General features: G+C 34.2%; 2 protein-coding genes across 4 annotated transcripts; one reads left to right on the top strand and one right to left on the bottom strand.

Annotated features, from left to right (window-relative positions):
* The first annotated feature begins 262 nt into the window (after window positions 1–262).
* LOC130825674 (GPCR-type G protein 2-like) lies at window positions 263–16,848 on the top strand. Of its 3 annotated transcripts, none has more exons than XM_057691015.1 (14): window positions 263–796; window positions 916–1,016; window positions 1,421–1,522; window positions 6,162–6,282; window positions 6,363–6,492; window positions 7,149–7,227; window positions 8,249–8,337; window positions 10,096–10,188; window positions 11,161–11,187; window positions 11,333–11,419; window positions 13,906–13,977; window positions 14,234–14,364; window positions 16,110–16,267; window positions 16,420–16,848. In XM_057691015.1, exons 1-13 carry the CDS (start codon window positions 582–584, stop codon window positions 16,258–16,260), a joined length of 1,398 nt encoding a protein of 465 aa, XP_057546998.1. In that variant the 5' UTR covers window positions 263–581; the 3' UTR covers window positions 16,261–16,267; window positions 16,420–16,848. The 3 variants fall into 3 exon arrangements, with proteins under 3 accessions (XP_057546998.1, XP_057546999.1, XP_057546997.1); XM_057691016.1 differs by having other exon boundaries at window positions 16,355–16,848; XM_057691014.1 differs by having other exon boundaries at window positions 340–796; window positions 16,360–16,848.
* Window positions 16,849–17,765: 917 nt separating this feature from the next.
* On the bottom strand, window positions 17,766–21,599 carry LOC130825675 (growth-regulating factor 4-like). Its single transcript, XM_057691017.1, has 4 exons — window positions 20,944–21,599; window positions 19,937–20,312; window positions 18,363–18,757; window positions 17,766–18,261 (listed from the first exon to the last, which is right to left on the bottom strand). Exons 1-4 carry the CDS (start codon window positions 21,176–21,178, stop codon window positions 18,254–18,256), a joined length of 1,014 nt encoding a protein of 337 aa, XP_057547000.1. The 5' UTR covers window positions 21,179–21,599; the 3' UTR covers window positions 17,766–18,253.
* Between the last annotated feature and the right edge of the window lie 1,543 nt (window positions 21,600–23,142).

Genomic DNA, 23,142 nt, shown 5'->3' with positions numbered 1-23,142 from the left:
CGAGAATAAAATATAAAACTTAATATATATATGAATAAAATGAATACAACAACACCAACAACATTGTGCCATTATTCCATTGTTTTTGTTTATAATTATGTTGTTTTCCATTAATTAATCTTTATTAAGGAGGAGATATTCAAAATAGAGTTATTATTTCATTATTTTTATTTACAATTTTCATCTTGTTTTTCATTAATATAACCTCTTAAAACTTTCATTTCAATAAACTACATATCACTCTCATTACTTTTTATTCATACGTATATGTATTTAATATTTATACACTTACACATCCCTGTATCAGTCTTGAAAAAAATGGTGGGACCATAGGCAAATTCCTTGTTATCGAAGTATTTATTTATACAAAAAAAAAGCGAGGAAGCACCGGAATGGTGCGACCGTATGGGCACGAACGAGGACAGACACCCTAGCTGGGCAGTGAAAGAGATCAAATCGCGTAGCAAACTTGCATATTGTATGGAGTTTTAACTACATAATCCAAATCGACTCAAAAAGTTCAGATCGACAACAGTAACAGTGACGGACAAATCTCCAATCCCTAATCCCTAATTGAAAAAATGGGGTGGGGATTTGCAATATTGGAAGGAGTAGTGGTAGTTGGTTCTTTGGTATTACTTGGATGTGCCGGTTTATGGTTTCTTAACCGTAGATTATACAAAGAATATGAAGAAAAAAGGGTCCTTGTTCAGATCATTTTCAGCATTGTTTTCGCTTTTTCTTGTAATCTTCTTCAACTTGTTCTCTTTGAGATCATACCTGTTCTCTCTAAAGAGTAAGAAATTTTTTACACACTTTTTTAAATCATTGATTGATTGATTGATTGATGATTGACTGATAGTTTTATTGTTAGTTAGTTGTGATTGATACTAAATTGTGTGATTTTTGATGCAGGGCTAGATGGATGAATTGGAAGTTGGATTTGTTTTGCTTGATTTTGTTGCTCGTCTTCATGTTGCCTTATTACCATTGTTACTTGATGCTTTGCAATAACGGTATTACTCTTTGAATTCTAGTTAGTAGTTTTCATCCACATTGTTTTGTGAGTACTTGTGTTTTTGGTCTTAAGTTAACTAGTACCTGTGGTTACAATTAGGTTGCTACACTTTCACTGTAAGTCTGTAACTATTATTTATCAATCCATATTATTTTATTATTTGTTGGACAAATCATAGTCAGGTGCGATCTTATTTGTTTTGTAAAACAATTGTAGCAACTAATTTGAACCAATGAACTATACTAGAACAACATATATGTAGAAGTGGGGAAGTATTATGGTGGATTGTTTCATGGGATCTATTTGCAGTTTGATGTATAAATTGTTTGTGATGACTGCCTAGTGCCAAGCAAACAGGGCCCAAAAGTGTTTTCAATCTAAAATTGGTTATCAACTTCTTAGGTTTGAGAAAGGAGCGCGCTGCACTTGGGGCTATTCTTTTTTTGTTGGCTTTCTTGTATGCTTTTTGGCGAATCGGCATCCACTTTCCAATGCCCGATAAAGGTAATTATTAGACATTGCATCTCCTGCTTATACTCCAAAATTCAGTTTATGCTTTCTGTTTGTTTGTTCCTTGCTTTCTTTTGAGCGAAATATCTTTATACTGCTCTTCACTGTTCCATGCATTTATCTATAAAGATACACTTTTATTAAATTGTAAAACCATAGTTGTCTCTTTGCCTTCATTACTGCATCATACTTCAATATGGTAGTCACTAGTTTTGCATCTTGATATACAACAACCATTTGTCCTTGCTGATAAGGTTGTGAGAAGTAATATTGTAGACTAAGGTTATAAAACCTGGACTATGCTGTAATATAAATGCAGGGGCAGACCCAAGGAGCTGCACCCGTTCGCATCTGAGGGCATTGCACATTTAAAAAAAAATTAATCTTTGATAAGATAGATTGTGCCTCTGCTGGGATTTGAGCACATGTCCTGAGTTGAATAACTGGATGCTAACGGCAATTTGCCATGTAGATTAGGGGTGACCTAAGAAAAACCTTATTATCTTCGTACAACAACAAAAATGCAACTCTTGCCAAAAACATTAGTGATAAGCGAATAAACCCCCTTAATGTTTAGTTTTTCTTTGCATTTGATGCAAAAAGCCTTTTTTTTTTTCATTGAAGAGATAACCACGTTATCTTTATGTTATAAAGTGTACATAGCCTCGCACACTCGCATAATAGTTGTTTTTTCTTTAAACTTTTTTGTATGGATAAGATGAATGTTCACTTGGAGGTTCAACACTCAAACTTTAGAATATTATTGAACTGAGTGTGATAAAGGTTCGTGGGTGGGTTTAGGGTCCAGTAAAGTACAAGAGGGCTCTTTGTGTTATCTATTTGAAAAGGTTGATAGAGAAGAATGCAAGGTCAATCTTGCTGTTTTAGTGAAGTTTGTGGTTTCCTTATTTAATTTACAAACTCTCATCTAGTTATAAATCGCTTTACTTGTTTTTGTGTCCATGTATCTGCCTTTCACCCTATTTCAAGAATAATTGGTTTACTTTTATCTTGAGTTGAATCATCGGATGTTAATGGTGATTAGTTATATAGTGATATTGGGATAATAAGCCCTCTAGCATAAATATAGGAGAATATAGATGTAATATGTGTTGATTACGTTAAGTTTGAAGAATGAGTTCACATTTTGTGCATGTGAATTGTTGGCTTGTGTTTCATCATGTGAGCGAAAACTCAAATTCATTTTAAGTGACAATAATGTTAGGGTTTTTTTTTTTTTTTTTGTTCCAATCTTTAACGCGAGGTTATTTCTAAAGAACAAAGTAGTCTCTTATTCATCGAGAATATCCCTTATATATGACTAAAGTTTAGTGTTACTATTTTTGTGACTTTTGGTCTTGTGCTAGCGATTCGACTATAAAATGAGCTTACTAAGGTCCATTATGATGCATCTTTAATTGGAGGTATACCATGATTTACCTTAGAGATTTCACGTGAGGAAATCTTGGCCACAACAAAATCGACAACTAGGATAAGGAAAAAATGCGGTTTGTGTTTTAGGATTTTTGCGAATCGAGTTAAGCGAGCGTCATATTGGCAACAAAAAAAATTGAATCTTAGTTATCAACTCTTACGTTTTTTTTTGCTAATTATTGTATTGCGTATTTGAAAATTGGATTTTGGTCGAGTTGGGATCGATTTAGTCAAAAAGAGTTCTTATTCCTGTTCCGTTTTAATTTTTTTCTAGTTATTCTCAAACTTGGTATAGTTGTTTGTGTTCTTAATGTTGGGTATTTGCTCATGGTTTTTGTGTATATATTGCATGGTTAGTGTCGTTCATCATCTTAACAAGTGTTGAGATGTCGTAATCATAAGAGGAAAGGAAGATTTTCTTGTTAGAGGTGCAAAGCTTTAATATACTTGATTATAAGTGAAGTTTGGAAGATTTATTTACAAGGCTTCAAGTTAAAGCTAGAAAAAATGATTGTGGCTTAAAGCTAGATTTAGATTTTGATGATGTTTTGCCTACTTCGAGTAGGAGCACATTTTAGAACCATTCTTTGATTACAAGAATACTCACATAAGTTTTGTAGGATCATGAAATCATAGTTGTCTCTTCTTGATAATATGGTAGTCTACTCACTAGCCTTGCATTTTGATGGTGCTTTGCTGAAACCAAAGACGACCCCGAGTTGGAGCAGAGTTTATGAAAATTCTTTTAGCACAATAGTACTCACATGATTTTAAGTTTGCAAAGCGTAAGCTCATTTAGGGATTTGGACCGACAAAGTGTGGATCTTTAAAAAAATGCCAATCTTGGGAACACGACTCGAATTTGTTAAGTGGTCTTTTGCCTTTTAATATTTGAAAAACAAATAAAGCTTCATATTCGTTAATTATCCCTTTACATATACTCAAAAAATTAGAAATCCTAACCAATCATGTCTCCTTCATTATATCCCTCACAACAACCGCGACAGACTACAATTTGCTTTGAATAAATTCAAAAATAAGATAGAATAGCACAAGGAGTGAGACTTATCCTTCTAATGTTCACCTCAATTAGATTTAAAAGTGAATAATTTTGCTGATTTGTTTACAATTATTGATCAACACATTGTGGGTATGCGTTTTAGTCTATGACATTGGTTTGTTCTTTTATCCCTCTATTCTGTTGTTAAATATAAGAGGAAAATATAGCTTTTAGATGAATCAACAAGTAATAAAATAGGGAAGAAATAATTGCAAGACTTAGGATTGAAATGTTGTTTACATGTTTAGACGCATTTTTGACTCAAGTCCACATCACTCATCAGGATCTTTAAATTTTTATACCTTCGGATCTGAGACTGTTCCAGATTTATATGAAAAAAATTGGATCGACGTGTTGCCATTCGACCCTTTGTCATCCTTGAGCTCATTAGACAAGAATCTTACTCATAGTAGGGTATTTAGAATGAATGAGAGTGTGAAAATAGAAGTAATATTGATACTTGGATTTCACTGAAGTATAAAGTATCACATTCTTCCTTTCAGCTATATGCAACAATCATATGTGTGATGGAGTTCATTATGGAAAGGTTAGGTGTATTTTCAAAACTTTGTGAGAAGTATAACTTACCAAATTGAAGAAGGTGGGGAGATAAAGCTGGGATGTTTTGTTGGTGGGTTGGACTTAGACTTCTGTTAAACGCTGGAAATGGATACAATTTATCCTGTAATGACGCTTGCACGAAGGTTATGGTTCACAAAAGTAAAGTTCTAAGAACATTTCTTTTACTTGTCCCTTTTTAATAAGTACTAGCATAGGTGATGTTCCTTATAGGTCAAACGTTGTGGAAGTTTCTTAGATACAAACACTCATGAAATGTGGAAATCTAAGGACAGGAAGTAGTTATAAGAACTTTAAGGATATCATTTAAAGTGTTTCAACAACGATATAACAAGATTTTATCAATGAGATTATTTTAATGTGTGCACTAACAATATAATAGGTGCAAGAGCTCGATCCTACCTCTAATTTTTTTTGTTGAAGTAATTGAAGAAGACAATTTGATTACATCTTGTGATGAAGAGGTTGCATGTTGAGGATAAATCCTTCCCAATAAGGGGGAGATGAACCAAGTGAGTGGAGTTCATGAATCCAAACAATTGTTGGAAGAATCTTTTTGTTATTTTCTTGACAAGTTTTCGAGGTTATATTTGATGAATGGCGTGTGCAAGAGGGACATATGAGACATACACATATAAACGGTTGTGCCTTGCATGAACATGCACACGTAAATGGCCTTATAAAGGTGCCATGCATGAAGAAACCATGCGTGAGTATACATACGTGAATTACTATAGCCATGCTTATGTTTGTTGGAGTCCTATTGTAGTTTGCGTTTTACTGTAATAGCTATTTAGTGGTTTTGCGAGCTCATTAGGTCTGTTTCTCACTTTCTAGAAGTTACTAATCAGTTAAATTTATAAGTTGAACTTAATAAATGTTCTATGTCTTTGATACTTTTATTATCTAGTGTATTAGGATATTCTTCTCTCTAATAGGGGAGTGAAGTTGTAAACAAATGGATTGTTGATTGATATTGAGATTAAAGAATGAGATGTTCACATTTTGTGCGTGGGAATTATTTGCTTTTTAGTGATCAAGTGAGCAAGAATCCAACCTCATTTTGAGCGATAATATCCTTAGATATATTGCAACCTTCGAGTGAGGCGAGAATATTCCTAAAGAACAAACTAGAGTCTCTTACTAGGTGAGAATATCCCTTTTATAATCAGTTTAACCAACTTTGCCAGTTCGGACTTGAGTTAGCAATTCATTTCCCATTTCTGTCTTTTCTTCGTTGTCTCAAAATCAAGCTTATCAAGGTCCATTATGGTGCAATTTTCTCCTGTTATCATTTGCATCGTTTCTGTTTTTCTTTTGATTGAAAACACTCTGGGCAAGCAGTTATATTTTACCAAGAACAAACACTCTGTTCTGCACATATGCATATGCACATTTGGTTACTAAGTAAAAAAAGTAAAAAGAATCAAAAGAAGAGGGTTTCATTGTTTTCCAGACACCCACTTACCCACATGCAGGTTTCTTAATGCATTGTTTCTATCTTCTTATTCAGTTTGCCGTCAAAACCCTTGTAAACATTTTTATTTCTCATGCTGTCAGGATTTTTTACCATGCCTCAGTTGGTTAGCAGAATCGGTGTCATTGGGGTGACTGTCATGGCTGTCTTATCGGGCTTTGGGGCTGTTAATTTACCTTACAGTTATTTGTCTCTCTTCATCAGGTAACGTCTCATCACTTTCTGTTATTAGTAACATATATGTAGGGCTGTGAGAGCTTTGTTTATGAGGTTTATGATGCTAGGGAGATTGAAGAATATGAAATAAAAGCCTTGGAGAGGCAATTAATGCAATCAATTGAGACTTGCATAACCAAAAAGAAGAAAATCATAGTTTGTCAAATGGAGATGGAAAGGATTCAAGTTTCAGAAGAGGTTTGCCTTCTCTTGTTATTGATTTGGGAATGCAGTTGTTTATTGTTTGTGTTTGAATTGTTACTTATATTTTGTTAGCATATGTTTTTTGTTTCATTGCTTAATGGCACTGTTTTTGGCTACTTTTGGATTTGCTTAAAAGTTTGTCCGGGGTGAAAGAGTTCTGTAAACATATTTTTAATGCACTGTGCTCTTGAGAACTTTGCTCCCTCCTTCTTTGGGTGGGAGAGGACTGGACGTTACCCCTTCTTTCGAGCAATGTTTTTCACACTTCTCATATCTGGATCACTGGATGTCTCAATGTGCTTTTCACTTCAGTATTTTGATTCACTTAGAAACAAAGTTTGATGTCTAGGCTTCTACTATTATTCTTTGTTTATATGAATTGGAGAGGATTAGTGGGCAAGCAACATCTACTTTGTTGCTTATATTAAATAATGGAGATGTTTATATTAATTGGAGAGGATTAGTGGGGAATATTATGTGATAGGTTGTTTATTTATTTTGTTCTATTTATTTTGTCATTTCTAATAGAAAAGGAATTAATTTAAGGGTCATGTTATTTATCACAACAAATGTGCAATCTGAGATGCTTATTTTTTTCTGTACTAGCTTTCTTAAATAATATTTTGCTCATCTATGATTCCTTTTTGTAGAAGTTGAATGCTAGATCTTTTCTGAAGAGAATTGTTGGAACTGTAGTGAGATCTGTGCAGGAAGACCAGAGGGAACAAGGTTGGTGGCTCTTCGCTTATACTTAGCTTGAGCTTTAATATCTTTTTACAGGCATTTTCATTTGGCACAAGATGCACACAAATCACTGAAATGACTCGAGAGATAAATACTTGTAAAATACGACTTAAAATCGCCTATGTTCCACCCAAATGCAGATCAAAACATAACCATTAAGTGTATAAAAAGAACACTTATCATATCTCCTTCGAAGAAATTGAAGTTGTAAAGTTTCTTTTTCTGGTGCTGATATTCTAGAAGTCTGGCCGCTTTTTTTCTAAATTTATTTATTTATCTATTTATTTATTTATTTATTTATTTTTGTGATTTCTTTGTTAGTCACAATTCACAACTCACAACTGACAAGGGGTCTTGGACTTTTGATGACTCAAAAGTCAAGCGCTTTAGTGATTTTAGTGAGTTGTATTAAAAAAATAATGCCAGTTTTATGTTTAGTTTTCCTTTATAGACACTCAAGGCTTCACCTTTTGTTTTGCTTTTTGCTGTGCTGTATTGGTTGGGTACATTAGTGTGGAAAAAAATACAGATCCTTAAAGTTCACTTTGGAGTGTAAGGCCTAGGTCTGAGAATTTGGGGTGAAGGAGATTGATTTGGATCCATTTTATGATGGTACCTTTGCTGATAAGTATACCATTTCTTTTAAAGATGGACAATGATACCCCAGGTTGTCCATGTTTAGGGGTATGATAAAGAGAAGTTTACTGGAGGATGTTCTCAATTTAAAGAAATTTTAATGGCTTTAGGTGTAAAATGAGCTAGCTTAAAATTGGTTTAGTTTGTAATAGCTTCATTTGCATTGTGAGCTTCTCCCATCACATCATTTATTCTCTCTTTAAAATGCAGAATAGTTATCCCAGAAGATTAAAAGAAAAAGAAAGATGTTAAGAGTTTCAGTTATGGTTTTCCTGCTTTGATTGAATTTTAGTTGAATTGTTCCTGCTTTTTTGTTTTTGGGGCTTCAGTGAAATTATTTAGCGTTCTAACTTCTACATTTTTTTTATAGATATCAAGAACTTGGAAGCTGAGGTACAGGCTTTGGAGGAACTGTCAAAGCAGTTGTTCTTGGAGATCTATGAGCTTCGACAAGCTAAGGTTTGCTTTGTTGTGTCACTCAGCTTGGTTGTATAATTTTTCATGCTTTGGCATATTAATTTATCTTGCATGTTATTTAAGGGTTGTATGCTTGTCTTGAACATGTTTTACGTGAAATCAGAATTGTAATATGTGACATCTGTGTGGCAGATAAGAAAAGTACATTTCATGACTGTACTTTTTAGTGTCCTGAATCTGGTTCTGTACATTTTACTTAGTCCAATCATAACTTAAAACCAAAACACCGAGGCATTAGCTTTTTCGAATAAATGGATTCTGTGTATCGCTTCCTTTACCGGAAAATCTGTCACTCGAGGTCTCTTTTTTTTCGCTGGTGGGGATGCCAGCAAACTATTCGTTAGTGCTTGCTTCATTGGCGTGATTTGTGTTGAATATGGAATCAAATTGAAATTCCTTGAACGAGTGCTTTTTTTATTTTACTAGAGGGGTAATGACAAAACTCAACTCTCGAGTAGGGCTAATGATAGGGACCTTTTCTTGGGAAAAATGATCATAAGGGTAAGGGAAAAATACACTCTATGTGCATGATAGTAATAATGATGGGGCCACTATGCAATATAGGGGTATAATTGGAAATAACTACAAGTAGGAAGTGTCATGAACAAAAAAAACTTTTTTTTGGGAAGTGGCTGGAACAAAAAAGAATAGATCAAGACCGATGCAAACCCAGTCTAGTCCTCACCCATAATTATCTCATCCGAACCGGATTGGACAAGAATTCCTTTTTCTCCTTATTTATCTTCTCTTACTAATTAATAATTAAGGTTATTGTTGATTACCATTATTTATGTTTACTGTTTGCTACAGTGCTATATTCTTAGTTTTGACAAAATCACAAAAATTTAACAAAAAGTGTTAATTAACAATACTAATGTATAAGAAAGGTGACAAGTATGATTTATGCAAATTTTTTTGCTAAATGTGCTTTCTATTAGAATTGAATGCACTTTTTTTATCTTTATATGCTTAACTTTTTAATTCGGTGTGATTTTATATATTTTTAGTAAACTTGTTTTATTGTTGATGTATATTTCCAAAAAAAAATCAAAGATTTGTGTATTACATAACGATGCCTATTTATTTTTAAAGAAAATGTAGTTCTTGTGAAAACATAAATATGCCCTTCCATCAAAAAATATGCAGATCCTGTTTTTACTTTAAAATATATATTCAGAAATTAGGGGGATAACAAGGGGTCTAATCTGGTCTAAACTCGGACCTAGGAAAGTCAATAAGCTAATACACTTGTGGGAAAAAAATTATCGTTCTAAAAATAAAGGAGTTATAGATGATCAAAATGATTGTATTCAAACAAACATTAATTTTGAAACCTTGTTAGGACTTACAAATTCCAAAATAGTGATATTAGAACTTGTGTACCAATATGATTGTTTAAAATTAAGTTGATATCGGTCAAGTTAGATTAAGCTCGACCTTAAATTTAATTGAGCCGATTGTGAACATATTAAAAGCTAACAAGCCATGCTCAAGCAGGAAATTTACGAGCTCGGTTTGCAGTCCGCAAATATATTGGTCATCTAGTCTTCAGTCCACAATTTTTTGGTGATCTGATCTTAAGTTCACAATTTTTTTGATTTGGGTTTCAGTCCAAACCAGTGCATTTTTGGACTCGTGAACAACACCCCTGTAAATGGATTTCCAATTCTTCTCCATGTCTGGGGTTGTATAGGCAGTGTTTTTTAAAGCTGTTTTCTGAGTGAGCTTCTTTTGTTTCAGGAAGCTGCTGCTTATTCTCGAACTTGGAGAGGCCACATGCAGAATCTTTTGGGTTATGCGTGTTCAGTCTATTGTGTCTACAAAATGATTAAGGTGAAGACATTTTTTAAGTGTAATATACAATTGTTCCGACATGAAATACTGTAATTGAACTTGTGGGTAATTTTGGGATTTAGGGAAAGTGGTAGAAATTTGATATGAACAGAGAAATAGAACGACCAATTAAAATAGGACGACTAGTTTTCTTTTTTTTTTTTTTTTTTTTTTTTTTGGGTGTGTGTGTGTGTGTGTGGGGGGGGGGGGGGGGGGGGGGACCAAGAGTCATGACTTATGAGATAAAATTTTCTATGAAGAATTTAAAGGTGTGCATTCGGGGCGGTTCAAAATCAGGTCTTGTGTCCATATTGGGTTTTACATAATTGTAATATCATTTTTACGTCAGGTTAATTGGGAATATCGGGTCATTGGGTCTGTTTTGAACACCTTCCAAGAGTTGATTTCTGTATATGGAAAGGAAACTTAGAAATGAGAGGTAAGATAATGTTAGTAAGTCATGACTTATGAGATAAAATTTTCTATGAAGAATTTAAAGGTGTGCATTCGGGGCGGTTCAAAATCAGGTCTTGTGTCCATATTGGGTTTTACATAATTGTAATATCATTTTTACGTCAGGTTAATTGGGAATATAGGGTCATTGGGTCTGTTTTGAACACCTTCCAAGAGTTGATTTCTGTATATGGAAAGGAAACTTAGAAATGAGAGGTAAGATAATGTTAGTAAAGTTTTCTAAAGTTACTTGTTTTTGAACTATGTAAAGTTGTAACCTAACTGGTGGCACAGGGAATGGGTGTCAAGATTACCAATACTAACCTAGTCTTGTTAAAAAAAGTCCCAAAGTGTTGTGTTCCGCTGTTCCGACTTGCTTGTATGGTATAATAGTTCCAGGGATTTTTGTCAAATTAGGTACAACTACTGAGCTTGCTAATTAACGGTTTTTTCTATGAGTTCATTTTTTCTGGCTTCGTTTTGTTATTGCATGGCTAATTGATCACTTTGATTGTGCAGTCATTGCAGAGCGTTTTCTTCAAGGAGGTATCCCCCCTGTCGACTGGTCTATATTAGGCCCTGCTTACATTTTAATCTGAATCTTTTTTCCCTTTATTGGTGGTGACCGAGCTGATGACATACATTTAGTTGCCCTGCTGATCGTTTGGGAATTTTTCTAATCTTCTCACAGGATGGTTCTGTCGACCCCGTCACAAAGACAATTAGCATATTCCTGCGATACTTTGATATAGGAATCAATGCCACTCTACTATCCCAGGTGATATAACAAACTCCTGCAATGTTGCCTATAGTACTTTACTGAATGGCTTTTTGCTCTGGGCTGTAGGTATTTCTAAGGGATTACTTAAGGCCCATTATTTGCTTACATGTGCCGCGTTCCCTTAGTTTTGAAAAGCACACACTCAAGAGAGGCTCTAGAAAAATCGATTCTCTCGGTTATTGAGATATGTAAGACGTACGCTTTTGTGCGCTTTTTACTCTTTATTGCGCCTTGCACTTTTTTTCTTCTTGTTTTCTTTAGGTATAAACCTTTTTAAGATTACATCATACAGCAATTAGATAAAAAGCTAGTTATTTCTTATTCAAAGAGAGAATATTAAAGGAAAATAGATTTTCTTTTGTTTTTTAAGGGAGGGAAAAAAAAAGAAATTAAGAATTTGCTTCAGTCCTCAAAGTATTCAGACTTCTTTCTCATTGCTTCCACCACCACTATACAGTGTCCTTTTTTCATCATACCTTCTTCTTTCCTTTAGATATCTTTCCTTTCTTCTTCAAAATTTCTTATTTTTACTTCTTTTCATCCATTGGTTTCTTTGATTTTCTAGCTTCTTTGAGATTCTTATTTTTTTTTCGTCTATTTTATGTCTACTTCCTTGTGGTGGTTTTTTTCTTGTAATTTTCCATTTGATTTCTTTTTTTAGTTCCTTAAGAACAATGTGATAACAACTAAACAACAAAAAATTAGATATAATGCGTTAAATTGTGGATCGGGATACTCATTTGTGTCATTTTGCACTATATTATTGGCTTAGTGCAACACTAACAATTTTAAGATCATTCATGCAACTATAACGTAGACTTTCTATAGTTTTAGTTTAGAAGAGTAAGAAGCTTAGGCTTGCTTGTGCATATGCACTTGAGTTACTTTGGTAGAGCAAGTGTAATCTGTGTTAGCAACAAATTTCCATGCTGATTTGTTTTTGGTTAGTTAGCCGACCTCATTTTGTTCGGGTTAAGGTTTGTCATTGCTGTGAAAATCCTTCAGGTACCATAGTATATAATACTACAAAAAAAGTATATATGGTAAAATGAGTTTGATAGTCCGTTTCCTATAAAAATTGACATCTTTTTTTGAGTAACATCTTCATAAGTGATGGGGCCTAGTTAGACCGAGCATGCAAATTTTAGGTTGGGTCATTTCAGTCACGTCAATTTTGGGTCGGGTTGGGTTAGGTTTGGGTCGACCCAATGAGCAAAGAAGTAAAATCTTTCCCCTTATCATTTATTGTTTTACAAAAAATATATATAACATTTTTTTGTTTTCATAGTAAATATTTTTATATTAAAAAAGACTAATATATTGATTTTAGGGCTACAACAAAATAATGTTGAATCAAAATTAAAAGATTTGACCAAAAATCTAGTGGATCTCGACCATGAAAAAAAATCATCGCGGATGCATTTGTGGAAACAGTCGCAGTGTTGCGTAAAACAACAATAACGGAATAATAACGCGAATCGCTGCTATGCGGTGTAAATTTTTGTGAAATAAACATAAGAGTTTTGAACTTATAATTGCATTTTTGTTGGTTGATTGCACTATAGTTTATATGAGACTTTTAGTGGATATTAATGAACTTTTTAGTTAATTATTTTGTTTAATGATTAATATTATGAGTTTAGGAAGATGTTATCAGTGAAATTTAACGAGATGTTATCAGTTTAGGAAGATGTAAGAAGAAAATTTTCAATTAACTCTTCGGCGTTATACGTTACGTAAGTCGATGCGGTGACCATGACAATTCATGTACCTTTATACAACGAGATTCAATGTCATGGCAAGCTTCTAACAAGTTATGTAGAGGCCGTTTTAAAATGTAAAGAGCAGGTTTATTCCACGGTCCCAACTAAAAACAATGACGTGGAACTAAAAATGGAGACCTGGAAACTGAATTATGTGTCAAAACGGTTGGGTTTGAGTTTTGGTTGGGTTTGACCTGGTTTACATGTTGAAATTTTTGGGTTTTGACTTACTAATTTCTGGTCATGTTCCAAGTCAATTTTGGGTTGGGTTAAAACGTGGCAGGTCAGACCTAGTGCTTTCCTTAAGGAGGGGGGGGGGGGGGGGGGTGTTCCAAGGCTCCATCTTAATTACAAATTAGGCCACTGGCAAGCAACCCAATTTGCAAAAAGCTTAGCAAATTGTTGCTCCCTTACCACAAGAATGGAAGTCAAGTGTCCAGGACTCATCTGCTGGATGGCAAGCTGATTCCATTGGACTAAAGGAAGTTACATGTTTCGAGGATGACATTGAGTATTGCAATCTTAATTAATTTTCATTGCTTGAATCAATGATAAAATTTGATGCTTATATGAGTGTTTAGTTAAGTGTTTGTCTTGAAATTTCACTTCTGATCTGAGTTTGATGGGTAATGAACAAATCACACTAATGCATTTGTGTGATGGTTTTAATAATATTTTGTTTCAGTTGTTAATCTCCTTTTTTGGTCTTCTCTTTTGCAGTATATATCCTTACTATTCATCGGGATGTTGATAGTCATATCAGTTAGAGGATTTTTAACAAATCTAATGAAGGTAATGTTACCTTGAAGGTTCCATTTTGTAAAAATAGCGATGCCCATATGACATGTAGTGCTTCTGATAACTTTTTGGATGAATGTCATGTCTAGAAAAAGTGCTGGGTAAAGTAAGTTATAGTGCTTCTTCATCTGGAATATTTTTGCCTGTATGAGTTAAAACTTGAAACACCTAGACTTAGTGCACTATTATTCCGTTTTGCGCTTCATTGACTTCTCTTCTGTTCCTTACAAGAAATGTTTGGTGTTTGCAGTTTTTCTTTGCTGTTTCTAGAGTTGGGAGTGGTTCTTCAAGCAATGTTGTCCTGTTTCTGTCTGAAATTATGGGCATGTATTTTGTCTCATCTATTCTTTTGATAAGGAAAAGTTTGGCAACTGAATACAGGTAACCATATGAGTAATTCCATGTTGTTTGAGTTTATAAGTGATGTTATACACTTTCTTTGATCAAGTGCAGCGTTTTTTGTGATTGCATTTGTTGTACTTTACTTCTTCTTGACTGCCCTTGGACAAATTTGGCACCCCCACCCTATAAATTTACTCATCCATCTCTGATGCGTTAAAAGCTTAACATCTAGATCCCCAAATGCAATGTTTCTGGCAGACTTCTGCTTCTGATCAGTTGTCAACTTTTTGTTCGACATTAGGATTGTAGGATTCATACAGGGGGAAAGGCCATGCACATCAATATTTCAAGTTTCCTATTTTGAGGTTATTTTAAATCTGAGGCTGAGTGTTAGATTTTGAATAATTCTAATCATTTCTTGACTTTGTACACAAATTTTATATGGTAATTCTAGTCATTTCAAATTTCCTCTGTTTATACGGGTGAAACAAGGGCTCACATCTACAGTCAAATTTTCCCAGGGACACCCTAGAAGTTTAATAACCTGAACTCGTACTTGTACTCATAAGATGCACTTGTTTTTCAAGGTTGATTAGTTTTGTAGGTTCAACATCGGTATCCTTGGATCTACTTGGTCGGAATGCTGGCCTTTTCGTGAAAAAGGATGCTCGGCAGTTTCTAAAAAAATTGAGTTTTTTGCAACTGATAGCTCACAATTGATCGCTTCACTGTCTCTCATTTTATTTCTTTTATTCTTGGCACTTCATATGAGTAACAGAGATTGAATGTGTTTTTGCATGACAAACTCATTGTTCAATCGATCCAACGAGCTTGAGACCTTTACACATTAGGTTTCACTCTGTCTTTGCCGCCACCCTGCTTTTTGCTAGCAGTAGTGGGACTGCTTATAATATTCACATTGCCTCTCTACTCAGTTCCCCCTTTTTCTTGTGTTGTAGTAGTCTGTCTGTTTTCTGAATTCAGCTGATAGTGTGGTAAACTTGATCTTTTTCCCAGTAATTTCCTGATAATTTCCCTTTCAGCTATTTGATAAAAAATCAAGGGTTTTGAATTGGGTAGGCAAGTGAAGATGGGAGCAGTTTGCAGTATTGCATTATTGCACCAAGTACACCACATACGGTGTCCGGTCCTTACTCTATCAATATTAATTTAAACCCGATCAAGTGAAATCCATTGTCTTAAAGACGTAGGCAAAACCATGGAAGCTACTAACTCAACATGAATAGAAAGACAATCAAATGTAGAAACTACTAACTAAAGTAACTTCCACAATATTACAATATTATACTATCCCTTCGGGACTTGCGTAGACTCTTATGGCTTCGCAAAGTTCTCCAAAGCTGATCACATGATCACATCAGGTATGAAGAATGATTCATAAAGCACAAATATATTGAAAGCTAAGCCTACAAGTGACCTTGTATTTTTGGTTGCTTGGACACTTTGCTTCCAAGCTTGAGTATGTTTTTGGTTTCGTCTTTGCCTTAAAACATGTCACATTTTGGCTTTAAAAGGGTTTATGTTGGGTTGTTTCACTGGCACTTGATCTTTGTTTGGGTCTTTTTGTTTGTAAAAGGTGGCGAGAGGCCATAGTTTACTACTGTTTCAGGGAGGTACCTGGTATTTGATCTAATTGTTTAGCATATTACAAACTTTGAATAGTTCTGTCAATTATTCTGTGTATGTTGATGTTAAATTATTCAATAGATTTCTATTCTCCACTGCTAGCTTATTGGTATTAATTAAAAATTGTTATATTGCAGGATGATCATAACGGATGTTTTAGGGGATATACAATTTGACGTCTATCATCGGTGGTTTGATGCTATATTTGTTGCTAGTGCCTTCCTTTCCTTGCTTTTACTTTCTGCACATTATACTTCTCGCCGAGCTGACAAACATCCAATTGATTAGGGTCTATGTAAGTCTGCTCTACCTTGTCTTTTATCGTTTCTGTTGTCTCTTAGCATTGTCGTTGTTCTCTGACAGATCAGTTGTTCTCTGACAGATCAGTTGTCTCTGCCTGGTCTCAAGTTTACACCCTTGTTGATTTGTGCACTAATTGACTTATAGGTCTGAATCACCTGATAAACATGCGGATGCTTCCATTAAACCTACCATACATAGCTATCATGCAACAGTTATCGTCAGGAAAGAAGATTTGTCTGTCAGCATGTAACATGATGGTGAAGTCCTATCATTTTTGTGCGTAAATACGAGAGCATTCTTCTTAAAATTCTTGGATGGCAGTTTTCAAGTTGTTTGCAGTGGTTTCAAGTCTCAACACGCTATATCTTGAAGTAAGCAGTAGCACAGCTTTGAATGGATTTGTATGTTCCATGTGTAATAGGTTAGTACCTTCTCTGTAACACTGGAGGTTTTACGGTACACTTATCCGGTGCTTTGAAAATTGTACGTATATCTACTTGACGTATTTTAGCAGATGAAATCGCAATTGAACATTTGAATTCGAAGTTATGATATACAATCATCATCATAGAAGGTCAATATCTTTAATCCAGTTGTTTTTCATTCAGCATGGCCGAAGGTTTTTAGAAAATTTTTCCCATTTTTAAAAAACTTTTAAATTTTAAACCAATAACGTGCGTTTATTTTCGGATGGGTCTGTCTCAGTTCAGATTTGCAGCTCACTATACGATCCATTTCTAGACGTGTATTACAGAAAGATGATCCTTCTCATTGTAATCTGTAACCTTAATTAGTCCCTTTTGTGGCTCGTATAAGGGCAACAATTGACATGGATTCTAAACTTGCAAAAACTTGAACTTCTAAGGGCAACAATTGTTTCATTTTTGTGCTAATTTATTGTGGCCAATGATCTCTCACAGTGATATTCTACATCATCAGTTCATAGTTTTTATTAGTTGTAGTTGTAAGAATGACAGATAGGTAAAATTATACTGGTTTCGCATCGTATTTGCTCCAATTGGGGTGGATATGGTATAAATTTGGTGGGTAGTGGATGAATTTGAATATGAAAAGTCCTACCTGTCATGGATAGTAGATAGATAATGGGTATAAGATCCTACTCACCCCATACCCAACTATCAAACTACCCATCCTATATTTACAATGTACTAATTTAAATAAATATTCTCATATTTTTATTGAAAACTTGTATGTACACTTACATAGTAACTATTATTTATCAAGCAAATTTGTTTTGTTTTACATTTTGTTCTATTCTAAGTTTAAAAAAACAATTAAATCACTTTTGTTTAATTCGTCTATTTATTTGTGTTAATGCTTATTTTAAAAATATCACTCATTACTTGTAACTTAAAAATTAAAATAATGTACAATTAATAATAATATTAAGGGTCAAAAACAACAACTAATTAAAAACCTGAGAATGTATTTAAGTTGGTACTTGAATGAATAATATTAATCTTGACACGTGAATAATGGCTCTTCATATTTGCAATGTTCACAAGAACAATAGACTGACCATGCACAAAACTGGGCATTAACAAAAAAACACTGTTTTTTCTCAACTATAGAATATACTACAACGGTTTCGACTCAACCATGGATATAAAAACCTAAATAGACTCGGATCACTAACGCCAATCGACTCAGATCATAAACGAGTACGAGTTACAACAAACATATCAACCATTAAAAAACAGTTGAATCCTAATACACAATAAACAAAAAATAGGCATCATGATATGCATAGCACCTCATACAATTGTTCATGTCATCATAATCTAACATAAAGAAAGTCATATAAATTACTACACATTTATGATGCACCCCGATTACAGAATAAAATTTTACTTGCCCTCCAGTCGAGCTTCTCCTTTATTTGAACGTCTGGAGAGCGGTTTGTTAAGGAGCTTAAAACGATCAATTTGAGTCGGCTTGGCAAAAGCATTGCTTACTCTCAAGGTTCTGCCCAAAACGGAAAGTCGAGTAAGGATCTTAACAATCGGTATACAAAACAGCAAGCAAGAAATGATAAATTTCCGATTTTACAAACACTATCACTTTACCTTGAGGTGATTGTTGACTGGTAGAAAAGTCGGATGATCCCATGGAAATAGAGAGCTGTGTCGAGGAGAAACCAACCTGATTGGTACTTTCATCTCCTAAACCAGACCATGCTTCCCTGGAATTAGGCCATAACTCGAAGAAAGGGTGAGTTGATTGGCTGCTTTGTTTCACGGGCAATGATGTGTCAAAATCAATGTTATCGAAAGACTGTCGATGATAATTGTGAAGAGAGGAACTGTCTATCAGCTTTGATGGAGTTAGAGAGGACATTTGGGGTGACGGTGACGACCATGTATTGTTCATAGCTGAGTCTATTAGCAGAGATCGGTTACTACCTGTGCATTGAGACAAGGATCTATGTTGACCCGCTTCAGGTTTACTATCCTCGAGATGCCTGCACACTCCGACAATAATGTTTAAACTAACAATCTTCCCAAAAGTTCGACATAAAATTGAAATGTATGTGCATGGAATTGCTATTCAGAGTAAAGTTTGAGATAAAATTGCTTGTGTTTCTTAAATAAGCTAAATGGGATTAGAGTAAGATTTCGACATTTCCTCTTGTTCTTTTAGTTTGCATGAGGCCCTGTTTCATCTTCAAAAGATAAAATGAAGGTCGACCCGGAAGCCCTGATCCCGTGATTTAATTGGGTGTTTCTCATTATAAGAACAAGTGTTCCTTTCATGAATATCAAAGGAGAAAACAGAAGAGCCAATTTTTGTTTGCTCCAGCAAAGGACAAAACTACAAGAGGTTTATGCCAAGATATGCATATCTTATTCTTGATGAGATTTCATGTATAAACCCGACTTAATAAATGGTCTTTTTTGGTGGGTTACTTACTTCTAATAATTTTTGGGCTCAAGATCTACAAAAAGCACATATTTCAGATATCAACTAATTTAGCTTCTTTTCATCCAGCATGTCCAATGTTCTTTCTCCACTAAGCACAAGGAAATCCTTCCATAATTTGCTCGAGTTAACTCAAGAGTCTATGTGTTACTCTGTCGTTCTTTTGTTTACTGTTAAACATTGTAGGTTAACATTTGAACCTAATAGTGGACATTTTCGAAGAAAATATGCAGCTGAAAAGAAAGGGTTCATTTTTCCGGTCAAGACAACAGGATCTCCACACCAGAATAGCCTAAAAAATTCTAACTTTACTAGAAAAGGGAAGAAAAAAGGGCAGCCTAACTTCTTTTAGCTACGGGCTATGTTACTTGAGCTCGGGTACTGATGTTAGATACCAGTACGGGTCCAAGGGTCGGATATGTCTAAATATTCAATTTTACGCCTCAAATGAACTGTCCAAGACTCCAAGTGCCATATCAATATCCGAGGATCAAGGAACGGACATAGGTACGTGAAGCCAAATGAAGAGTCCAAGTAACATAGCTACGGGACAAAGTAAATGTTGATCATGACTACATTTTAAATCAAAATCAACCCTGAGAAAAATGAGCAATCTCAAAACAAACACATTAGTGCTCAGCATTAACAAACAGAAACCAGCAGTAAAATAGAGTACAACAAACACCCAAAACTACTAAATTTTCAGTGAAAAGTGTATTACCTGGAGTAGTGTTTAGTTGGTATAGCATAAGGAATAGAGTTTGATTCATATTGGGTTTGATTAGGATTAGAAATGGAAGCAAAAGCATCAAATTTGTGGGGGAATTTCTCAGATTGGTTCAAGCTTAGTGCGGGAACACAGGAAGAGGTTGTAGAAGATGAAGAACAAGAAGAGGATTCCACAAGCTTTCTTGAACGATTGCGGCCACGGTTCATGTGGCGCTCACAATACTTAGAGTCAGGATAGGCTTCTTTCGAACACCTCCATTTCTTACCATCTGTTCTTCTGCATCTTCCCGGCTCCGGATCCACTTTCTTCCCATACCCATATCCATATCCAATACCATACAGGGTATTTTCTCTACTACAGTACCCATCTGCAAAGCATAACAATTCACCATCATCATAATACACAATATATCCCGAGGCAGGAGGCCCTACTTATTTTTAAGTCATTCAAAATAGGGCCCTTCATTATATCAAAATATAAAATTTTTTCGACTTTAAGAAAAATACAAAATGTATTATAATATTATATTTTAAAATTAGTTCAATCAAATATAAAAAAGTTTATAAATAAATCACTTAGAAAAGTTTTACTCATAAACGCGCCCTGAATAGCACCATTTAATTTTTAAGGGGGTCGACTACCCGGAATGAGCTAAGAACCGGTCGTGCTGCAAACCATAACCTACCCTTATCAAAGAAGATAAGGAGGTTTTTCAGACATCACCACAGCCAAGACAACAAGCATATCAATCCCATAACAGCAAAAACAAAGAACATGCCAATTTAACTATAACTTAGGAAGTAAAAATCAAATCAAAACAAATCATTTAATTCGATTTTTCAACGAGAACCAAAAATCAAAGTGGATTTGTTTGTTTATTCATTTGTTAAACCCATCAAGCAAAAACAACGAACAGCAATGATTTATACTCCATTCTTACAGATTAACCAAAAAAAAAAACAAGAAATCTTTAAAAAGTTGTTAAAACTATGACTTACAGGAAGGTAAATGGAGAAATGAGGAAGATGATAAACTATTTTGAATGGGAAGAACCAGATCTGGAGGAACAGGATGACCAGCAAGCATATACTTAAAGATCAAAGCTTGATGTTCCAATTCTTTCCATTGTGACAATGTAAATAAAGGTATTGAAGGTGATACTGCTGTTGATTCACTATTCATTTTTTCCCACTTTCTGGCTTCTCCACTTGTTAGACACACAGATTCCTGCATATTTTCATTTTCATGGGGATTCTTCTAACCCAGTTTGAGATTGTAGGAATATCTGGGAATTTGTTGATTGATCCCTTTTTTTCTTATCTTTTTATGGGGACGTTTATCAGATTACTGTAAAGTACAGCAGGGATGTGAGCTGAAATGAAGTGTTGTAAGTGGTAAACAAAGTATTCATGAGAAGCAATGAGGGAAAAGGGCAGAGGAAGAGAGTCTAAGTAGGGATTTTGAACCTTGCCATGAGAACTTGAAACCCTATATCTGGTTTTGTCACGCCATTATTAACACTCCACAACACTTCATTTGTTGGGAAGCACTAATCACTTGTACTTTGTATATTTGAGATTAGTATTTTTGTGTATTTGAGATTGCTACTGAGTAGCGTTAATTTTTTCTATGTGCGACATTTTATTGTGAATTATAGTAATTTTTTGATGGGGTAAAGGCACTAATAAAATTATTGACTATCTGAAGTCCATATTGTTTGGAAAATGCTTGTAAGATGATTGAAAAGTTTATTTTTTGAGTTTTTACCTATTTTATCTTAAGATCTTCATAATAATTGACTTAAACGGTTTCACAACTACATGATTTTACGTTATAAATACAATGTTGTGTGATTAAGTTTTCTTTAAAGTGTTTTCAACCTTGAAGCATGTGTTATGCCTTGTTTGAGGCATCAAGTCTTGAAGCGGAAGCCAAGAGACTTGTACAAAATAAAATCAAAGGTCCAAAGTCATTCTTAAAAGAGAAATTTGGAAAAAGTCAAAGATTGGGCATCTTGCTCAGATTCTTAGGCTAAATAGTCCCCTCGAATAAGCATCCATATAGAACTGGAAACTTTCGTGCAACTTACCTAGGTCAACGGACCAAACCAGCCAATCGAACGATCTTGCCCAACAGGCAAGTACCTCGCCCAACCTTGCACACAACATGCTTACTATGCCAACATCTATGAGGGCATGACCGCCATGACAAGTGGTTGCCTGGTCGGGCGACCTTAGCTGCTGCTTCAAATTTTCATTTTCTACTTTTCTTTATTACTCCAATAATTTCAGCTTTTAATGTCTTACTTCTCCTCCAACCATTTTAACTTTATTTTGCCTTCTTGTTCACTTTGAGTTTGTCTTGAATTATCATCATCAATTTTAGGGGTTTGGTTTGATTCTTGTTCAACTTATGGCTAGAGTTTAAATTTAAACAAGTAATCTTTGATTTAAAAATTTTATAATCACTTAGAGCGTGATGTATAATTCTATTTAATTTTTATTTTTTGTTAAAAATAGTTTAGATTACCAAATGACTTAAAATCAACTAAGATTAAAAGATAGAATTTTTGAAAAAATAACTCAAAAATAAACTTTTTAAAAATAAATACCTAAAAGTGAGCATTTAAATGTAAACTATTAAAGGTGAAATTTTTTGTTTGAATGTGAAAAGATAAACAGTTGATTCTATATTTTTCTAATTGTCATTCAAAGATATACTATTAATATAGTGACTGACTTGATCCTCACTCAAAATTGAATTTTGGCTCAAAGTAATGCTCACGTACACGAATAAACATGTAGTACAATCTAAGTAGTATTGAAATACAACAAAAAATACTAAGCTAAAAGAAGCATTGACATTGATGATAGCTGTTTACGTAAAACCATTGATAATATTGGTGATTTTATCATCATAAAAAAATTATTTTTAATTAGAATATTAACAACTTCCTAAACAATTTTACATGTTCTATTTAAAAATTGTATTTTTAACACAAAAAAAGACAATTAGTGTTATCAGCATTAATTTTTCGTTTTAGTGGATATTTTCTAGTAAGTTAGTGTTGCTGACAATGTTAGCAACTTTCAAACGAAACACTAACAAAATCAACAGTTTTATGCTGCTCGACTTTGACAACAACTCCGAGCCAATTAGACCATATTGTGCGTAATAAAAATTAAGTGACCTTAATG

The sequence above is a fragment of the Amaranthus tricolor genome, chromosome 10 (assembly GCF_026212465.1).
Source record: "Amaranthus tricolor cultivar Red isolate AtriRed21 chromosome 10, ASM2621246v1, whole genome shotgun sequence".
Lineage (NCBI taxonomy): Eukaryota > Viridiplantae > Streptophyta > Magnoliopsida > Caryophyllales > Amaranthaceae > Amaranthus > Amaranthus tricolor.
This window is presented reverse-complemented; position numbering and strand designations above follow the sequence as displayed.